This window comes from Trachurus trachurus, assembly GCF_905171665.1.
Source record: "Trachurus trachurus genome assembly, chromosome: 7".
Taxonomy (NCBI): Eukaryota; Metazoa; Chordata; class Actinopteri; order Carangiformes; family Carangidae; genus Trachurus; species Trachurus trachurus.
The window spans coordinates 17,796,499-17,819,082 of record NC_139901.1 but is presented as its reverse complement, the minus strand read 5'-3'; the positions used below and the strand labels follow the sequence as shown (position 1 = coordinate 17,819,082).

General features: G+C 45.3%; 1 protein-coding gene across 3 annotated transcripts in view; it reads left to right on the top strand.

Annotated features, from left to right (window-relative positions):
* The window catches only part of rerea (arginine-glutamic acid dipeptide (RE) repeats a), a 90,780-nt gene that overhangs the window by 36,766 nt on the left and 31,430 nt on the right, over window positions 1-22,584 (top strand). The window contains exons 4-6 of one of the 3 annotated variants that reach the window (XM_083975545.1): window positions 14,223-14,328; window positions 16,187-16,283; window positions 18,342-18,446. In XM_083975545.1, the coding sequence (XP_083831671.1) occupies window positions 14,223-14,328; window positions 16,187-16,283; window positions 18,342-18,446 (308 nt within the window). Of the gene's footprint in view, window positions 1-14,222; window positions 14,329-16,186; window positions 16,284-18,341; window positions 18,447-20,565; window positions 20,705-20,863; window positions 20,908-22,584 lie in introns of those variants that run through there. The other 2 variants (XM_083975546.1, XM_083975547.1) reach the window with 2 other exon arrangements.

Here is a 22,584-nt window from a genome sequence, read left to right as displayed (position 1 = left end):
CTGCTCCCGCCACGCTCAAATGCTCTTTGTTCTTCTCTTTATAGGAATGTACTTAACAGTTTGGCAGTGTTGTGTTTGTGAACAGAGGCGTCTTTGTTCCAGCAGACAGTTAACACTTGTGTATGGGGCAGAGGCAGGAAAGTCTGCGTTATTAAGCCTACTGTTAATTAGCCTAAGCACTATCTTAATGAAATGATTAAGAAAATACAGACCTCCCCAAAGTCTCTCGTTTTTTTTGTACAGTTGTCAAATCCCCTCGTCTTTTTATCCAGTGGTGTCTCCTCTGCCCTGGTGCAGTTATAAAAAAGGGAAGCCGCTGTCCTGCATGGCAATCTGTGCTGGGGGCTTTATCTGACATGTTGTTTAATTCCTTCTCTTACTTCCTTTTGGAGCTAATTGAAATAACTAGAGCATTTTAAATACTTTATTTCAGTCCTGATGGGATTGTCCGTGTTTATTGTAGGACTAATGCAGTCAGATATATGGACTTTGACTGCAGCATCACTACAAGCTAACCTTGGGCTATTGAGCTTAAAAGCCCATTTATAGATCATGACTCTGCCCTCCCCATTCGAGGGTGAATAACTCTTTATGGGCTCTCATCATTTCCACTTTTTTTTCATATCTTATAGCATTCCCCACCTTCTTCCACACTATTTCTCTTCGACTTCTCCTTTTCTTGCTCCCCTCTGCTGTCTGGTCCTTGTGATGAATCTTGTGCCTCAAGGCATCGTGGGATGAGGGGGAGGAGGAGGGGGCTGATTTTGGCCCATTACTGACGGTAGCCCAGCACGTGCAGGGCTCGTCCGAATTGGTTCGCACGCTAGGAAGAGAGAGGACAGAGTAAAAAAGAATAAATAAATAAATAATCTCTCTCCCGTCCTCCTACCACCTCCCTGCCTCCCACCTTCACCCTCCTTCCCAGGTGAAATGGAATGATTTAATGTGCGGACCTGTCGGAGTGGGTAATGGAGTTGGCGGATAAGTGTGAGGGGGGGGGGGGGGGGGGGCTCTCTCCTTCAGCAAGTGCAGGGTGGAGGGGTGTTGGAGGTGATTGAGACCCCTGTCTGTCTAGGAGTCTAGGCTCCTTGCAAAGACGGTGACCTCTCGTCCTCTCCGCCCTGCAGAGCCGAGATACACACTCTCTCATGCAAAACACACACCTCATCTCTTCAGCGTTTTTTGCACCACGGAGGAACTTGTGCTTACACACCTCTAGCTGTAGACTAGTGACAGAACCTGTAGGGGACTGATTGAGCTCGCTGTTAACAGATGGCTGGCTGTCTTCTCGGAGTACTTTTTGGCCCCAAACCTCATCTGTAAAGACGCCTCGCTGGGTCATTGGAGGGGATTTTAGAAGAGCCTCCTCTGCGTGAAAATGAAACGTAATGTTATTTATTTGTCACAGCGCTGCTTTGGCTTTTTTAAAAGGTGCTAATTGGATGTTACGTGTAAGTTGATTTAAGACTTTTTGTTGGCTGGATAACACAACTGAAAATAAAGTCACTTTAAACCTGTCTAAGAGGTTATATTGTAGTGCAATACAAGTACAAACTCGAACAATGATAGATACAGAGGGAGAATATTGATTACTACCATTGATCACACTCACACTGTCCTTGCTCTCCACCCTTGTCTTTGTCTTTGTTTAGACTGCGTGGACTTGTTAACATTTTACATGCAATAGAGCTCCTCTCTGCTGCAGTATTAAGTTAGACAGCAGAGATGTTGGTTATTCTTAAGAGTAGATTCCACAACCATGCTGTAGTGTGAATGGCTGCTAGACATGGGTTTTTTTTTAAATCCAGGACACAGCAGCAACCAGCCATAATTAGGTGCAAACAGTTTGCTGCCACACCAAAATGCCATTTAAATGCCAAATGGCGGTGAGGGTGTGTATAATATGTGGGATCTCTGGCCTGTTGCTTTAGACTCTCTGCTGGATTGTTGCTGCTGCCAGAAAGAGGTTACGCAGAGATAAGTGGCTGTTCATGTGGCATTGGCCCACAGTGCCCTTGTTAGCTCATCAGCTAGGACTCCCCATCCAAAACCTTTCACACTCCACCACCTATTGTTAGCAGAGATGCTGTCTCGTAACCAGGAGAGGGTTGGTATTTAACTAATTAGAGTGCAAGCGTCTACTGATGAGCCAACAGCTCCTGTGGCTTGCTGTTTTACTTTAGCCAAGCTCAGCTTTTTGGTGTGGAAATCCATTAAGGCCACTGTAACAAGAGCCAAAATCAACTGTGTGTAGTTTTAGGACATGTCAAGTTTGGAAGTGAAACAGCAAGTATTCTGTCTATGTAGCTCCGAGTCCCACTCTCAGCTGGTTTCATTGAACTGCTTTGGCTCCAGGAGGCTAGCTGCAAGTCTTTAGATGGCGAGTGCAGCACTGCAGGCCCTTATAAGGAGCGTGCGTCGGCTCTGTGTGAAGCTTCTGCACAGAATCACAAGGTGTCTCAGGCCCACCTGTCAAGCCCCACCGCAGCCATCTTTAGCAACCCCCACCCCCCTCCCTGACGGAAACCACCAGAGCGCATCCAGCTGTGTGCCAGTCTGCTGATATGCTATGCTAACATGCTATAACAGCGATATTTATTATGGTAATATGTCACGCTAAGCTTCAAATCATTGGTTGGCTTAAAAGAAAGAAGCAGTGTTTTCTCTAGGCTGGTGCAGCAGCCGCCGAGCTTTATAGCCTTTAAAGTAAAAGCAAGGCTACACATCCCCACATCCCTACCAATGGTTCTAATGTCTGTGTGTGTGTGTGTGTGTGTGTGTTTGCATCAGTGTGTGTGAGCAGCCTGTGTAATCACTCCTAGCTGGCGGGCTCAGAGGGAGAGGTGGAATCAATGCAGCGGGCTATGAAGAGAGGAGAGAGAAAGGAAGAGAGGGAGGGAGGAGGGGGGCTGATCAATATCATAGCAGCAGGGTGGGGTAATACCCACTCCATGCAGCGCCGCCACAAACAGGGGGGATTGTGGGAGTGAAGTGGGGGGCGCAGAGGAGAGGAACAGCAATAAGAGGGAAGGAGAAAAGGGAGGGGCAATGGTAAAAAGATGCAAATCTCAGTGGCGCCGGTAAACAAGAGGCTTTGTGTCAATCACCAGATGAAGTGGCACATTAAGCATTCCCCTCTCTCCTTCAGCCATTCCAGCACTGCCGGTGAGAGGAGTGTGTTTTTGTTTGTTTGTGTGTGTGTGTGTGTGTGTGTGTGGAGATGGTTGTTTGCTTGGCAGCTGCCCTCCCATTGGTCCAGGCCCCGGCGATGGAAGGTGTGGCCGCACGGTGATAATGTATGGGGCTGTCATGGCAATGATATCCACTGTTTAAGAGAGTCATCAATAACCCCACCCTGTTGTGTTCCACAGACTGTTAGTCAATGTCTGCTGGATCATCCCATCATCAGCCTATCATATCACTCTACACACACAATCTATTACAAGCATGCACTCCGTTACAAAGAGGAAGCTGTAAGAACACCTAATCACCCTCCACCCAAGGACAGGTGGATGTCAATCACACCACAACAGAGAGAGAGAGAGGAGGGGAAAAAAAGAGGAGAGAATCTGCCAACAGAACGCGCTGCAAGCCGACGAGCTGCACACACACAGGCTATATACCACACCAGGCTCTCTCTTTATGCTGCCAGCGTTTTGTCGTTTGAGGTTGCGTGCACCCTACCAGATCTCATGCTGATGCTGATTGCATGGTATGGTGAACTGTGTCTCCTTTCTGCTTGATTTAACTTCAAAGCCGTGACTGCTCTGAGCCCGAGTAGGCTTCACATGGCTGTTTAGAGCCGGAGAGACAGGATGTGATGGCGGACAACTGAACTGTACACTGTAAACGGACACTTCCTCTGTGGTGGGTAGGAAGTCCCCGCCAAACCATATGGTCACACTGGGATGCACAGATCTTCTATGTATGTGTGTGTGAGGGCGCATTCTTTGGTTTTCCTCTCGTCGAGTGTTGCTGCGTTCATTTCTCTCTTCTGTTCCTGTGTATAGTATCTTTTGCCCTGAACATGTTGTTACAACTAATTACATTGACCCGGCCTCTTATCTAACACACCTTGAAGCCGTTTTTAAAGACACACAGGTAGATGTGTGTATGTGCGAGTCACCTTTCAATGATTGTGGCAGGAGCAAGTGAGGGGTGAAAGTGAGGCGATAGGTGATTTAGAGAAAAGAAAGAAGCCTCAGACAGCGCTGACCTCTGTCTTTTTGTTCCTTCTCTCTTTTTTTTCTTCCTCTCCTTCTCTCACTCATTGCGGGTAAACAGTCATCCCCCTCTCCTCCCTGACAGTGAGCCGAGGCGAGTAATTCCCCCGTCTACAGCAAAATCCTTTGCCTCCCTTACCCAGCCCTGGACGCTGCTGCACAAAGCAAATGCAGTCTGAGCCTGTGTGTGTCTGTGTATGTGTGTGTCTGTGCGTGTTCAAAGTATGCCTTTTGATTTACAGCCACACACACGGATAAATGGGCGGAGAAGGCTTTGATGTGCCTGGGTTGCAGAGAGTAGAGATGTTGGTGTGTTGTTCAACCTCTTTGTCTCGCGCTCTCTCTCGGTGGGCGCCCTGTTTGTGTGTGTGCACGTGTGTGCGTGTAAGAATGATAACCAATATGTTTGACACCTTTCTCATCAACACTCAAATGTGTTTTTTTCATGCTCTGCATTAGTGAGTGTATTAGTGTATTTTTTTAGCCACAGACAGTGTGGGAAGTGGAGGCATTGGAAGGAGATGTACTTTTAATTAGTACGGATTAAGATTTGTTTTTTTTAATCAGGACATTATATATTTCAAAATTATCACCTATTGATCCTATACGGCGTCAGATGAATGTTCTCTTTGTACATTGCTATCATTATGTTGTGGGGGAAAAAAATCTGAAAAAGAAACGAATTGAATCAGTTTTACATTTCCATTTTTCTTTCTCCTGTGCACTGACTTAGTCACATGCTAAATAAAATACATCATGTCAGATTATAGACCTTGCAGGTGCTTTAAGTCTCACAAAATGCGTTAAGTCTATGCAAAAGTGTCTCGAGGTGTATTTTTTCTCTTGACAGCAGCAGTTGTATTCACAGCGTGTCTCCTTTGTCAGTGCAGCACAGTGTGTGCAAGGACTTTCATTCTTCCCACCTTCAATAATTTATACTTTCCCACCTCTTTAATCTCACACTTTCACAAGCTATTTATTCGTTTTAAAACACTAATCAGTCATATCTAATTAAACCAGTGGTTTTGCTATTATTCTTGTTTGTTATCTTAATTTCCATTTTTGTCTTATTAACTTATTGAACATTCATATGTGCTGTAGTTCAAGATAAAACAAAAGGCAAAACATCCATTTACTTTTTCTTGCTGTACGATGGGAAATCTTAAGTGGTGATAAAAGAGCGTAGGTGGAATGTATAACATGTCTGTCAATCATACTATCACACAGTTCAATTCAACCTTTCCCATGTTTTCAAAATTGCCTTTGGACTTTGAAATTTATTTCCTTCTTTGTAATTATTGCATTAAGCAAAGCAGACATGTTTTTCAGCTGTGATTTAATTTTCTAGCAGAAATAAACATGTCGCAAAATAGACTGTAATGTGGTTTGTTGACAGTCACCAAGAAGTCTATCAGTAATAGTGTTACAATATGGCGGCAGTCATTGCCGGTCTAGACTGAGAGTCATACAGTACAGCTCCTTCTAGCACTGGGCCAGCCTTGTTATTGCAGCTGTGTTGTCTACAATACATCTCTTGTTGCAGCTCAGCAGGAGGCGGCCCAGAGCTTCTGGCCTGTGTGTGTGTGTGTGTGTGTGTGTGTGTGCGTGCACATGTGTTATAATCACATTCTTTCACAACATTCAGACTACAGTTGCTGCAGAATAGCCTTTTGATTTTGTGAGCTGTAACTGTATTTGGTGAAAGGCCTGGCTGTAACATCTCTAAATCTTTTGTTAACACCCATAACTCATCTGATATCTTACTGCATTTGCATCCACACTGATATATTGTACCTCACATGGGTAGGTAATTTGCATGTGATTATTTGCATATTGTACAAAGCAAGCATGCCTGACAGACCACCCACTGCTCAGCTAGTGTGGCATCTGGCTGATACACAGCTTACATGATGTATTACTGATAGGGCCAGTGTCATCACCAGAGACTGAAAGACAGGCAAGGTCACCTTCAGACGCAGAGATAAAGGGGTGAGAGAGCGAGAGAGAGAGAGAGAGAGAGAGAGAGAGACAGGGAGATGGATATCTTCAGAAGTAGTAGCCAGATAAAACAATACAATCAAAACTGGTTTGAGCTTGGTGTGATGTGGGCACTTCAAGGCTGCCTGTCCAGTTTTATGAGCAGCATTAAGATCTGTTTTTGCATGCTGGTGCTCTTATTCTCTGCTTATTTGCCTCCCTCTCCGGCTGTGCGTTGGCACTCCTTTTCCTCCTCAGTGTGTGTTTGTGTTCCTTCACAGAAACCGTTGCAAATTTGTATGTGTGTGCAGAAATGAGCTTGGGCGTGTGGCGTGTGACGTGTGTATTGCAGGGGATTTTACATATTTCTATTATCTGTGCATCAATGTGCGCTGACCATATAGGCCAGCGCACACACACACACACACACACACACACACACACACACAAGAAGCCTCTTGCTTTCTCTTTCACACACACACTCCCCATTGACAGTCCTCTGATGGCCTGACAGCGCCTCTTACATAGAGAAGACCTCCAAAGAATTCACACACTATTCCTTTTTTTTTTTACCAGCTCTCCATCATCCCTCTCAAGGCACACACACCCCATCAGTCTTTGAAGTGGCACACATCCGAACACACACCTCTCTGACTCCCCTGAGAGCTGTCGAGGAGTTCTACTCCACCACACCACCCTTCACACATATAGTATATATCCTACCCTTGGCCAAATCTTATTTGCTTTTCATTTTTATTACTACCGTATTAACCTACACTATCGCCCGAAAGCTAAACGTCCATGTGTATGTGTGTGAATCATAACCAGGCGGGAGATCGATTAGCATTGGCTTAAGCAGGCCTTCTCATTTCCTGTCTTCCATTACAGCGCTCAATCAGCCCACAGCTCCTTCTTTGCCATACCCTGCTCAGGAGGCTGCCACTGGCAGTTGTACACACACACGCACACACACGCACACACACGCACACACACGCACACGCACACACACACGCACACACACACACACACACACACACACACACACACACACACAGAGTCCGGATTAGCTGGCTTGGCAGACATCCAATATGACAAGTCCACACACACACACACACATACACACACAGAGCTTGATATTCATATCCTTTCCGTACGCCCCTCTCTGTGAGCAGTCCCCCTCTCTTCCTCCTCAGCAGTCGTCCAGTCAGTTTTAGTAAGATGTCTTATTAGCTCACCAGGCTATGCTAACAAGGCAAGGCTAACATAATGGATCACAGGCAAACAGGCTTCCAAACAAAACATCAGACCGTTTAAACACTTCGCACAAAACAAAGGAATCCTGTGTCGTCCAAAAACGTCAGCATTCCTGTGTGTGTGTGTGTGTGTGTGTTTCAGTGTCTCTTTTCTCTGTGTCTAACTCTGAATCCCGACTCATGGGTATTACCTTGAGACCAGGCAAAGTCTCTGCTCTCAAGAGAACATCCAGGGCTATACGCAAACACACACACACACACACCCTGGCAAACACACTGACACACACGCACACACACACACACAGGAAGCCAGGTATCAAAGCGAGGCGGCTTTGAAGTGGCTAAATGAAAGGCTGAAGGCAGAAATGACAATGTTTTCTGGCAGGCTATAACTGTATGTCTGGCTGAGAGGGAGATCTTGGAAAATAAAGTCAGTATTATGATCTGAACACCCAGATATGAGCTCTCCTAACCGCCTCCATCTGTCCTCACACAGCCTGCGTTTGAAGTCTCACTTGGATCTGCATTCGAGTCTATACCCTGCTAGTGCTGCGAGGATTTCTCACTGTGTTCTCAATACAAAAAAAAAAAAGAAGAAGAATGAAGTGACTGTGTGTTTGTGTGTAGCCTAAATCACCGAACACAAGTTGTCAAGTCCCCGGTGCTCCCATGTCTTTGTTTTGCAGCAAATTATTGTCATTATTCCTCATTCCTTGTATCCTGTTTCTTTCACCTTCTCGCCGCTGCTCTCTGCACTGTCACTTAACGTGTCTTAAATTTCTTTGCTTAAACCGCCGCGCAGCAGAAGTGTGTTAGAGGCAAAGACAAATATTTAAGTTGGACACAGCCTGGCTATTTTATGGGGCGCGCAGCCGAGGCTGGTGTTCTCCATTCTCTCCGTCTAGAAGGAGGAGGGCAATGTGGTCAACATCATGCGTTTCTCTTTATAATTTCCACCATTAATTTAACCTTCTCTCCACACTGGGCCTCAGCTGAAATAGGAAAAAGAGAGAAGAAACAAAGACTGGTGCAATTAGCCGCCTTTTGTTATCAGCAATGGAGTGAAGCAAAGTGTCGGATGCACCAGACCTCAGATGTGGTGGTCATGTGTGATGCTTGTGACTCTTTAGTGTATATAAAGTATGCCTGTGGTTGGCAGTATGATCCACCAGTCGTGGCCCTCAGCTCTCAAGTCTTAATTAATATCATCTGTGAGCTCCATGTGACTCAACAAGCGCTCTCTTTCTCTTTCTTCTCTACATCTCAGCTGCCATCACTCTTTTTGCCTGGATGACAGGAGTTGGTTAGATGTGTTGGTTGGTGTACGCCGGCAAAATTGTACAGTGACACACATCTGTCATGAAGTGATTTATGTGTGTCTGTTTGATTTCTTGAAAGGGAGGGTTTTTAAATTTAAGGCAGGCATGGGCGCTCATGTTCAAAGGCGCACACACACACACACACACACACATATGCACACACACAAAGAGCAACAAGAGCAAATCTGCCCACTTTCAAACAGCTAATGCTCATCCAATCCAATATGGAGCTGGGCTGACAGATGGGCCCAGTGTGTTCAAAGCAGAGGGCGCCGATTTAATATCCAAACAGGTCAAGCCAAAGAGAGAGACACCCCTGTGTAGGCACGGTGCAAAGGTCCTGCCAGCACCGCCACCACAGCTGGGACTCACCTCACCTCCCTCCTTCCCCCCTCCTCCTCCTCCTCCTCCTCCCCTCTGCCTCCCACACTCTCCCCATTTGTTCTTGTTGCCAGGCGGGGAAGCAGACTGTGCACGAATCCTCCTCACACACACACATTGTTAATCGGAATTTGCTTAGCGTTATTAGTGTATGTGCCCAAAGAGAAGGAGGCTTGATTGGGGGGGGGGGGGGGGGGTGTCCTTTTCTTCCACCAAGTAGCCAAGTGCTAACTGTGAAGCCCATAAGGAGAGGAGGATTGCAGAGAGGGATCCTGCTGCTGCTGCTGGCTCTGACAGCCTGATTTAGAGGTGCTTTCTCTTACCTCTGACACAGAGTCCCAGCCTGCCCTGCTCTACTGCAGGGTTGGGAGAAGAATAGTGGTGCTTATCCTGAAAGCCTGTTATTTGTGTGTGTGTGTGCGTGTGTGTGTGTGTGTCTGTGTGTGAGTATGTGAGCGAGAGAGGGAGCATTCTCTTGTATGTGTGTTTGCTCACACAGCATGCTGGCATTTCTTTTTAACAACCTCCTTTGTCAGTCACTGAGATGTCGAAGATTGCGTGAGCACAGCAGATCTCTTGTACCTCACCAGTGTATGTTCACACACATACAGTTTGTGTGTGTGTGTGTATGTGTGTTCTGTCGTCCAGATGGAAGTGCTTATTGAGTGCTGGTGTGCTGGCAGATCTCTCTGTCTCAGAGAGAGAGCAGGAGAAAATAAAGTGAGAGAAAGGAGGAAAATGAGGAAGAGAGAAAGCCGAGTGGAAAACCCTTCCAATCAGATCCATCATCTTTGTGCGTGTGTGTGTTTGTGTGTGTTTATGCGAGTGTATGAGTGATCTTCCCAGCCAGCTCTTCCTGCCTGCCTCCCCTCTCTAATCTTATCATGTCGGAGCAGCAGATTAGTCCTCCCAGATCTCATCTCTGCCTCCAAATGCCACAATCAGCCTTTTGTTCTTTGGGTTGTGCTTACTCTCCCCTGGCGGCAGGCAAGGTGAACACTCCCACAATCCACCCGCCGTAGCGTTTTGAGCCTCCGCTTGTCAATGTCACACAGCCACCAGACCTGATCTACCGTACCTGAGCCTCCCCTTGCCCCCGGGGCGTCGGCTAACTAAGCTGTTAGCTCAGCAGCCGGCTAGGCTAGCTGAACTGCTTGACATTCCTGGCTATAACACTGAGCTGCTCGCTGCTGCTCTGTTTGACCTCCCCCTCTTTCCTCCCTCCCTCCCGTCATCTCCCTTTGTCTGTGTGTTTGGGGGAATCTGTCTTTCCTTCCCTCCTTCTGGCTGCCACCTTCTGAAGGAAGTCATAGATCCTGGTTGCTGATGTCACCAGCGAGGGGAGGAGAGGAGAGGAGGAGGGGGGGGGGGGCGTCACTAACAGGGTTAGCAGAGGAAGAAGAGAGTGTTTGAAAAGCAGAGAAAATAAACAGAGGTTTCCTGTTAACGAGGTGCACTGGGGGCCTGTCGTGTGGGAGCGGGAGGGTCTGGTTTTGTTTAAAGCAGAGCTCTAGTGTTACAGTGCGAGCAGGAGGAGGAGGAGGAAGAGGGCATTAGCTTTGAGGGTTACAGGTTGTAACAACGTTCTCTTAGTTTTTGTCGCAGCTCGGTTTGGCTGCGAGGCAAAGTGACCATATTGTGAAGAGAAAGCAGGGGCTCGCCGCCACCGCCGCCACTGTGCGCTGTTTGCAAAATATCCAAAGACTTACAGGAATAGTTGAGCGTGTTAGCACTGGTTTTGCATTGGAAGGCACTTTGTTGATTTCACACTCTCTTACTTGGAAACACAGATTTAATCCCCACACTCAGTCTTTTTAATCTTTTCAAGTGTATACCTCTACAGATTTCCTCCGTTAAATAAGAGCTGGTTTCTTTTCACATTTAAAGCCTTTCCTCATAAAAAAGGATAGTCTGCCCTCTGTATTTCCCTCTTCCCCCCTGGTCTTTGTCGTGGTGTGGTCATACACAGAGGCCCCGGCTCCAGAGTTGACTGCACACATGCAGCCACACAAAGAAAACTGCACAGCCATTATGGATCCAAGGGGCCAGCCACATTTAGCCAGTCAAAGGGGAGAATTAACCGACTCACACAATGCTCAGTTTGTCTTGGCTGCTTTTTTAGAAAAGCGTTCATTTACTTTTTTATTAACACGGATACATTTTGGAGTCATTGTAAAGGGAAATACAGTGTAAAAAGCTTGTAATATTTTCCAACTTACGGCGTGTTAAGTGCTGGCCCTCATATAATCAGACCCCTTTGTGATGCGTGTGCCCAAGAATGCCACAGGCCAGGCTGAGCCACTGGAGGGAGGGGAGTTACCATTGTGTTCAGCCCCAAAGCATGACTCTCAGATTTATATCTCCTCAGTGGATAAAGGGGGCAGCCTTGTACCCTGGGGGTTTCAGTAAAGCAGGAGGAGGATAGTTGTAATTTTAAGTCAGAGGAAATGAGAAGGTCTTGCTCCTCCTACCTTAATCCAACCGCCTTCTCTCTCCTCACCCCCACCCCACCCCACCCCACCTCTTCGTATCTCCTTTGCTCTGCTTCCTTGCACTTTCTCTTTTTTATTTTTCCCCCCCTTGTTTCATTTCTTTCTCTCAGTAGTGGGTTAGTAAGTCTTTTGGCCTCTCCGCAGTGAGCAGCATTCCCAGGGTTTAGGGCCCAGGAGGAGGGAGGGCAGGGCCATGTTTAGCCTCTGGCAGGACAGACAAAGATGGCTGACATTGTGCGGGGCTCAGCTCTCTACAGGCAGCGTGGAATGTCTCTAATCAATTCAGCATTGTGGTTCCCTCTCATATGTTCTCTCTCTGTCATTTTCTATAGCAGGCTTAGCAAAAGCCCAGACAATGCCACTAGTAGTTCGTGTGGCGAGCCTGAGCTGTCGATCATCCCCCTTCATTTTCTCCTTGCGTTATCTACTCATTTTTCCAACCCTGCATGTTTATAGAATTGTGATAATTGAAAGCTATGCTTCACTCCCACTACGTGCTCCATATGTTACACTCTCAGTCTTTCTCTCCATCTCCCTCCCTCTTTTGCCTGAGAGGGCTTAACGCCGCTGTGAGCTTCTAAACAGCAATCTGCTCTGGAGAGCGGCAGCTACTCTGTAGTGACAAGGATACTGATGATAGCTGAAGTAACATTCGCTCTCTGCTTTGGTTCGTTTGGTTGGTTTAAAATAATGCAGGCTCATGAATATGGTGTTAAACCTGTGTGTGTGTATGTGTGTGTGCGCATCTTTTTGCCTGCCTGTGCTTTTCTCTTTGCATCAGGCTCTACGTTGCAGCTCTCTGAAATCCCTTTGATTCTGTGGTTTTACAGGCAGAAAGTGAAATGTGCAGGTAGCACACGAGCAGCATTTACAGTCTCCTTAAAGTATTAATTATGAATAACACCGGATAACGACTCACACCGCTGTGGCAGGCAGCCTGTTAATCTAGGAAGGCGACAGTGTCTGTACACTGGATAGACAAGAGGTTGGGATGGGTGGGCTAACTGCTGGAAAGGGGGAGGGACATGACGTCATTGCACACATTTCTTCATACACGTTGTATGTATGTGCTTTGGTGGGGGGGAAAGGGTGAGGATATGTGTGTGTGTGTGTGTGTGTAGGGGGGTTCTGTGTCTCAATCCTTGAGTATGGCTCTCCATTGAATCACAAGCAAAGTGTGTGCGGTTGTGTGATGTTGCATGCGCACTGGCACAATCATTCAGAGCAGTAAATGAAGCTGACTGACTGCGTGCCAGCTGCTGTTTAACACGTCCAGGCTCACTCGCTCACCCATTCCTCCTCCCTGCTCAAGGTTGGAGAGAGAGGGAGGAACGAGGGAGAGAAAATGGTAGAGAGAGAGAGGTAGTGGAGTGGAGGGGTTGGAATGAGTGGAGGTGGAGGAGAAGAGGGAGGGAGGAAGGAAGGAAGGAATGGAGAGAATTGGAAAACCAGAGGTGGGCTTGAGGGTTTAGGGGAGGTGATGATTTGCTTGGCTGCGTGTGCTCAGTCTCCTCCCCAGTGACATAACAGAACAATGTACTGTAAAGGCTTTAAATATCTTTACCCTGACCTCATGTTCCTGCACGCACACACACACACACACACACACACACACACAGATACAGTTAAGAGCCTGGAAAGAGCAAATGTTAAAACTGTCTGTCTTAGATTACCGGAGACTTTCCCCTGTCTTCTATTTTTCCATATGCTCATCTCTCCTGTTCTCCGTGGGTGGTGTCAGTGGTGGTGCAGGTGTCTCACTCGGTTAGTTCAGTGCAGTGCAGTGCAGCCAAGTCCCTAATAAAGATGGCTGGGGCCAATAGGATTGTGTCGCAGTCCAGCACCCAGCCCCAGCAGTCTCTCTAATGTTCTTTTCAAACCACTGTGACGGTCAGTTGGGCTTATGTGAAGGCACAATAAATATTTTATAACATGAAATGAAAACTGTATTTTGCCCTTTTCATCCCTCACCTCAGCACTGGCCTCAGTTTCTACCATTTTCTTCCCACCCCCCCTCCTCTTTTTTCCCTTCACTATGTTTTTTCATTGACTGGTCCCAGAGAAGCTCGCTCCTCACCTCAGTGCTGCCACTTGCTGGTTATTTTTGGAGTTTCAGCCCTTTGCTGACTTGCACTTAATTGCAAGGCCAGTAGGTGGCAGCACTTCAGGAGTACAAAGTACAAGTATGTTAAAGATACTGTGCCTGTGCAATAGTGAGGGCTCATCCTTGAGTATTAGACAAACCACGGCAGAGGATTGATTCATAGATGGCACAAACTGAACACTTATCCATCCCCCACATGGTTCCCCTCTCTCCCTACTCCCCTCACCAATGACCATCCCATTGTTTACTTTATTAAGGCTCTAAATGCTCTGCAATCCCTTTTTAATTGACTTGGTCTCTGCATGCTTTCTTGGCATCAACCAGCGTGAGGCACAAACGACGCTGTTTGCCAAGAGACCAGTTTGTGACGTCATCATCAAACAAAATGATGTCTGCTCGTCTTAGCGTGGGATCTTTTTTCTTCTTCTTTTTTTTTATCTCCTGCTTATTTGCTGTATGTCTCTGTGTTGCAGAGTAAACGGGACCATCTGTTGATGAATGTGAAATGGTACTACCGCCAGTCAGAGGTGCCCGACTCCGTCTACCAGCACCTGGTACAGGATCGCAACAATGAGAACGGTGAGACGGCCTCGTATGCACTGAGGCACACAGCCACACTTGTGCATACATACAGTGCACACACTCAGTCAGCACACAAATGTGAATTTACACTTACTCACTCTGAAACACCACATTCAGTTTATCTCCTTTATACACACACACACACACACACACACACACACACACACACACACACACACACACACACACCCCTGTATGTATCTGTTCTCCACATTCTTAAAGGGATAGTTCACCCAAAATTCAAATTTCACTCATTATTTACTTACTCTGAGTTATGGGGGGCTCGGCGCAGCACTGCATGTCCATATGGACATGCAGTGCTGCGCCGAGCCCCCCTGTAACTCAGAGAGGGCACGGAGGACTCTGAAACTTCTCCCAGCCCTTAGTCGACATGAGGGTGAGTAGATAATGAGTGAAATTTGAATTTTGGGTGAACTATCCCTTTAAGGGATATGAGAACTAGCTGTAAAGTGCATTTCACCCAGGAACCCGAAGACAGTGTCCCAGGCAGCCGAGCCAATCCCATTGCCCTGTCTGTTCTCCTTCAGGCCCGACGGCAGCACTGTCGAGTGTTAATAACCTACAGTGTCATGTGGCCCTTGACCACACACTCAACACCAGCGGTGCGAGTGGTCTCATCACACTCATACACATCTACAGGAACATAAGCACCGTCACTGTTTTAGCAACTGAGTGTTATCTCCTGTTGGCGAGAAAGGGACATGTGACAGAGGAAAATAAGATTGACTTGCAATCGTTGGACCCATCAGTCCTTATCCTTCATTAATATTTTCACAGACCGTCTTTGAGTCTTACAGGAAATATTGTCCCAGACGTGTTGACTCGAACGTCTTTGTTGCATTTGGCTGACGTGGTGAAAAAGCACTGAGTGTTCTTGCTATGAACAGTTTGTAAATGTGCAGACACTCTGAGTTTCATTTTAATTTTTCTATCTATTTTTAAAGCTGCAGACTTTCAGGTGTATTTCTCTTAAGAATGCTTCTATTCAAGCTCTGTTTTGAGTAAAAGCAGCAGTGTGTGTGTGTATACACATTCTAACAACACACACTCACCTGTTGACACATCCTGTTAGCAGTTGGCAGTTCTCGTTAGCCGACGTGCCCCCACTGGTTGAGCTTTTCTCAGTTTGCCACACAGAATCAGTCAACTCTAAATATATACCAACTAAAAACAACCTTGTAACCAGGGAACAAATGAAAATGCAATCATGGTTACAACTTAGCATGGTGTTGTGCTGTTTTACTTTTTTGTTGTACCTTTTTTTTAATAATACCAGTATCTCTTGTGTCAGAGGCAAGGTTTTAATTCAGGTTTGTCATTGAGGTTATCAGACAAACACCACGTACACTGTTCCCTCCAGGAGCTGTTTCAGTGCAACTCGACACTCTGCTATCTGCAGTCGGTGCTCGCAGCTGGGACTCAGGATTATTAGAATTGATGTCACAAGGCCGCAGTACAGTGGCCACAGCACGCTACGACTCAGGTCATTTGTCAACGACGAGCCCCGGCTCATTCTTGGTACGGCTGATGCGTCTTAACCCCCGCAAGGGTCATTTCACTAGAGAGCTGAACATTATGTCCTCTCCTCAGGGAACCACACTTTATTGGCTTTATTGAATCATTTGGCATAATATTGACCTCCACAGAGGTACTTGTTACTTTGGATGTACACACAACTGTGCTCATGATTTTATTAGTGAGTTCAAATGCCCAAGCTACTTTATCTCCGTTCCCTCCTTGTCATAGATAAATGAGTCAGGTGGTGGTCTTTAACATTTTATATACAGTATAATGTAGATATATATTCACTGAACCTGTGTTTTCCTTCCTCCAGACTCCGGCCGGGAGCTGGTTATCACAGACCCAGTGGTCAGGAGTCGAGAACTCTTTATCTCTGACTATGTGGACACTTATCATGCTGCTGCTCTCAGGTAAACAAACACAAGTACACACACGTCTAAATACACACATACACACACTGGCAGCTTCATATTCTTAGCTATGATAGAAGATAGGGGCTGCATATTGTGGAAACACTATAAAAACAGTGAGGTATATTTTCTATTACCATGTTTTATTACTCTGATTTTAAGTGTTTGCTATCCAGTTGTACGTGAGTCACAGTAAACCACATGTATTATTTGTATATGTTTTAATAATTTATGAATACAGTAGAATTTTCTCTGAGATGAGGATTAGATGAAAATGAGACTAACAGAAACACTGTTTAAGACAATTATTTAGATTTTAAACAAATTATGTTGTTATATAGCCTACTCAATTGCTATACTCAAAGGCAAGGCAAGGCAAGGCAATTTTATTTATTTGTCTCAAAGGGCTTTACATGGCATCATAACAAATCCTCAAACTAGTGGTTAACACCATTTGTGTTGTCTTGGTTATACCACTGTTATGAAATATTCAGCTTCTGTGAACCAGACAAAAGAGAAAGAAGAATACCATGTGCAGATGTATATTTCTGAACAGGGTCAAAATAGTATTAGGAGTAGTAATAATTCCTGTGTTTACATCAGCTCTTCATGATCCAATTTTTTTTTTTTTTTTTAAGTATATTTTTTTGGCTTTTTTTTGCCTTTATTCGATAGCACAGTCAGATAGACAGGAAAGGGGGAGGCAGAGAGAGGGGGAACGACTTGCAGGAAAGGTTTGCCCGATGCGGGACTCGAACCGGGGACGCCTGCGTTGAGGACTGTAGCCTCTACATGGGGCGGCCGCTTTAACCACTGCGCCTACGCCCTTCATGATCCAATTTAAAATGCATCACAGCAATATTCAAATTGTTCTGACAGTAAATTTCTTTATATTATAAGTAAATTACAGATAAAGAAAACCACTATGGCGGGTATTACAGTGACTCTCACAGTGTATTACACCTTGAATCTTCTCAAGGCTGTAGACTCTAATACAGTAGTTGTATTAGTTATTAATATGTACAACATTGTCACATTTGTATGAATATGATATGACAAAAAGCAATGCACTCTGCTTTAGTGCTCTGAGCAGGGGCTGTCAGTATAGACCAGACGTGTAAAGATGTAAAGCAAAGAATGAGTCACATGCCTCACGCTGCCTCACATTAAATCACTGAAATGGCTCTGTATCCACTCCCCCATACACTCACCTGTTAGAACATGAGCCCCAATAGAAGAAAGCTGGCGGCACATACACACTCTCTATGCATAATGTCAGGAGAAAGCACACAGGGTTGATTATTTTCTCGCTGTGAAATCATACACTCTGCATCCGTCTCCTCATCCATTCCTTGGCTGACCACCGTTCCCTCTTCTCCCACTTCCCTTTCTCTTTAACCAAAACCATGTGTGAGCAGCACGGCGGCGGGCAGTCAGAGCCATTTCTTACAGAAACCACTGATTTCAGGGCAAATTAGCTGCAACTTCTCCTACACAGAGCCCCCTTTGATTTGACTTACTCTCTAGGCTTTAGATAAACGGGAGGGAATTCCAGTGGGATGCTGTAATGCCGCAGCTCTCTGAAGACGGCCCTCCTTAGCACCCGTTAATCTTTTCAGAGGGAGGAGCTGTTTCTCTGCGAGGCAGCCCAGCTCCATACTGCCTGTGATGTCTGTTATTTTGATAAAGCCAGACACCAGGGTGCTGGAAACAGGAAATGGTATTAAGATGTGGTCGAAGCCTCAGTCCTCTCTGCTCGCTAGGGGGTTGGGGGGGGGCACAAACGGGTTGAATTCCTGTCCGGATCACTGCTGCGTCTGTCTCTCATACCTCAGCTGCAGCAGATGAGGCAGAGCTGACATGTTCAGCTGGTGTTCACAAGTTCAGTAGCCAGAATCTGATATCTCACAGCAAAGTCAGCAGGTACTGACAGGCACTAGATACCGGCTGCTGTGTTTGTCACCTCCGGTAGATGAACAACACAAAAAAAGTCTCCAAATCAAGCTATTGTATCATGTAGTTGCTTCTGTCCAATAAAGCCTGTCTTTTCTCTCACAGGGGGAAATGCAACATTTCCCATTTCTCTGACATTTTTGCTGCCAGGGAGTTCAAAGCCCGCATTGACTCCTTCTTCTATATCCTCGGATATAACCCAGAGACCAGGTGAGGACCAGTCTCTCCAGTCACTTTCACTGACACAGTACATTTCTTAATCCTCTGAGCTACTCTGACATTATTCTGTCTAATGATCATTTTCAGTGTGTTCTCAATTTATCACTACTTTGGTCCAGAAATTGTGGAAAAAAATCAATAAGATGCTTACAAGAGAAAGTGCTTTTTTATTCCTCTGACTCTTATAAACTTAGAGCCAGGGCAGTGTAGTGACATAAAACAACTGACACGATGAGAGGATCATAATGATGATTCAACATGTTGCTGTTGTATCACAGAAATGACCAAATTATACACTCGTAATTGGACCAAATCTTGTTTGATGGCACCACTAAACACACTCAGAATAACAACAAAATGTTGTGATATTTGCTTTTCACAATGTCAAACCCAGTGACAAAATGTTATTAAAATGAATGGGACATATTCTTTTAACACAGTAGATTATTACAGAAGTAATTTTTCATTACTCACGAGGAGCACTCTGCTTTTTTGGCTTTGGGTACAAAGTGAGACGTCTAATGACGCTGTCTGCTCATTATTTCTGACAATGTTATCAGTGCACAAAGAATGGTCCTAATGTGGTGTAATTATGGGAATGAGCCAGGGAAACCCCCATGGCTTTCTAATTGTTTTGTGCTTTTGTTGATATTTGTCAAATTGCATGTCAACTTTTAATTACCGATCTTTTACGTTAAAATTGAAGATGGAAATGGAAAAATCTTCAAGGAGATCATCAGTTGCATTTGAAGTCGTTTGCTTGATCAGCATGAAAGACCCTTTTTCACAGAAGACATTTTGACACATCACAGTGGGGAAAAGTACAACTGTGAAGAATAAAATGAATGATTAGTGAATTTAGCTGCTTCAGTTTGAGGATCCTGGTGTTGCGGATGCTGGCTCACTGTCAAGGCTCACTGGGAACAGTGCCACCGTTAATGTCATTAGTAACACCTATGCTTTTCCTGCAATGACAAGTCAAACGTCTGCTGTGTAATATCTCATCCTAATAATGATAATTACTGGATGCGTTTCATCACGCCAAGTGGCATCACGGATTACTGGTTCTTTTTGTCTAGTATTAATATTGCTTTTGTAGTAGTACTTATGTGAATGATGATGATAATAATAATAACAGTAATTTGGGATTAATAGTTCAATTTAGCATAACTGTGTCACCAAGCATTTTGCATTTTAGTTTGATACTCTTCTGTGTATTTTTCAAAGACATAAAGTGACCCTCGTTCACAAGTCGTAACCCTTCTCCCCTCACTTTAATTGCTGGTTTGCACAAACTTGTTGGTTTAAATGGACGTTTTTTATGTTTGAGCTTCGTCAGCTGACGGCATTGGAAAATGGTTGAATAGATAAGTGTGATGGATCTGAGCAACTCTCATTCTTTGTGTAAATGCATTATTACAGTACACAAAATTGTTGTTGTGTTTTTGTGTTAAAAATACAAAGGTAGATAGCGGCATACATTTTGAAAAATCATGTCACTGATATCTTATAATTTACCCATGTGTCATTTGGTATTTCTATAAGTTGATTTACCCAGATATAGCCTGAACATATACAGAAATATCCGAATCTCTAAAGCACTTGTGGGGCTTGTTGGATGGCTGCTGCTGCACATGGTGACTTGTTGAATTAATGTAGTGAAACATTAATGAAAACTGGTGAACCCGCATTGTTTAAAACCCCTCTTGTGGTGTTTGGGGAGCCTCACGTGCAGCAGTGACAGCTGGACTTGTTATTGGTGCTGAGGGTTGCCAGTTGGGAGCCCCCTCCTTCAGGGCCCCTGTTCAGTCTCAGTCTCCCTCCCTCCCTCCCTCCCTCTTCTGATCGCTTGGTATTCTGAGCGGGGTGTCTGCAATTTCACTCTTGTTTATTATGGCGCTGACATACGAGGAGAGATGAATTCCGTATCCTGCATGCATACATGTCTGTCCGCCGCCTGCCTCCGTGTGTCTGTGTGTGTGTGTGCGCTTGTGTGAGGTCGCAGCACATGCTCAGTAGTGTCTACGGAGAAGCGAGCCGAGCTTGCGACGCCGTACGTGCAGGCTGAGGTCACAGCACAAGCTCAGTGAATACCTCTCCGGAGCGAATGCGTGGTTCTCCATTTTGAGCACCTAGAAATAGGTGGGAGAGAGGGGGAGTTTAATTTCCAACGAGCATTACACACACAGTGTCACCACCCAACCTTAGGGCTCGATGTCAGAAATGGACGATTTGTTCAGTCCCCGGAGGTAGGTCTGCTATCATATTCTCGTGCTTTCTCGTGCTCGTTATTAGTTTGTGCGCGAGTGTGTCGGCTCGTCTTATTTCCATGAGTCGCGCATTTCCCCTCCGCTGCCCGGCCAGAACTGCAAAAAAAAAAAAAAGAAGAAGAAAAGAAAGAAGCTGTCCGCATCACTGGCATTATGTGCTCCCTCTGTGTTTGTTTGTGTCGGTGAGGTGGGAGGGGGAGCGAGCGCTAAGGCGAGGAGGCTGCACATTGTGTCGGTAGACGGACGCTGTTGAACACACAGACTGTCACTGCAGATCGCATACCGTCACGCGTTTTGCGCTATCATAAAGGCAAAAAAAACCCCGTCGCATCACTCCGTTATTATTCACATGTTGCCATCAGAGTCCCCGTGAAAGCAGCGGTGTTTGCTCGTGTGATGCTGCTGAGATGCGCCGCCACAGCATGCTTACATGTCGGCGGTGTGGAGCAGCAGAGGCTTCCCCCCCCCTGGCTCCATTTTGCAGCTCCTGTTTACAGTCGGGGTGACATGGCGCATGGAGCCGCTCGCAGGGGGTGTTTGCACACAAAGCTTGTAGTCGCACGCCGCTTGTTATGGTTTCTTAAAGACCATGAAGTTGGGGTCTGTTTTTGCTGTGCTGCAATTATGTCAGTGTGCCACAGACGCGCTCTCCGATTGGCTGAAATTGATGGAGGGGGCGGGGTTATCCTTGATTGCACACACACCAGACACAAGCACAAAGTTGACCAGCCTGTCACGTTGTTGTTTTGGGTTTAATAAGTAAAGCCTGTAATTACTTGACAAGATTGCTGCTAATGCTTTGTTAGATTTGAACTTGTTGTGTGTATCAAATGGGCTTGTTTCACATTGTTTATTGTGTGAAGCTGCAGCTTTGAGCAGATTATTGGAGGAAAAAATGAAACAATAATACTAGACACAGCATTATGACTAATACTTTGAGTGTTACAGTGATAATAATTCTTTAAAGATGTATGCATGTCTAAGCTATTTTAGTCAGTCATCTATTTCTCCAGATACCTACAAGAAATAAAAAATAATTTATTGATAATTACAAGGTGTATGTCAGGGTGTGACAGTATTGTTGACAGTGTAATTTTAGAATATGCTGCAAAGTATTTTTCCTGTGAGCTCTCTCTGTGCAAGTATACCTGCCATCCCACAATAATTCTGTATTTTTCCTCCTGTCTCAGATTTTTGTCTGGATGTGGACTGTCTGCTCTCAGCATAAACACAGCTAGCTTCAAACATATTGTTCTTATTCTGGTGCACAGGTCCTCATTTGTCATCCTTACAGCCTCCTGCCAAACACACTGTCGACCTGGCCAACTGTACATTATAAGGAACGCATTTCAGAGCTTGCTCACAGACCAGACTCGTACATAATATACACAGGTTTTCTCGGTTCTGAGATCCACATGAATGTGTTCAAACCATTCATTATTGTAGATAAAAAAGTTTATAAGCTAAGATTATGAGACAATATGTGGATTAATAAAAAGCAGGATAATATGTCCTTCTTCCAAGCTCCATTCGTCTCTAATAAATCCAAGGAAGTGGTATATTTGTGTTCATGCTACTCACTAGAAATAACTTATTCATACAACAGCACACAAGCCCTGGCTTAAATAAGGACTGGCGTGTTATGAAATTGTTCCGAAGCCTTAAAGAAAAAAAAAAGTGCTGATGATGTAGGAAACTTCCATATTTTATTTTTATCAACTCCGGTCATTGCTTTGAGTTTTTTTTTTTTTTTTCCTACTCTGCCAAGTTCTGATTGCTTTACGTTTAGTTTGTCTTATCTGCTGCGAATGTTTGTAATAAAACGAAATGAAGTATTTCGACATGTTCTCGAGCAGCAG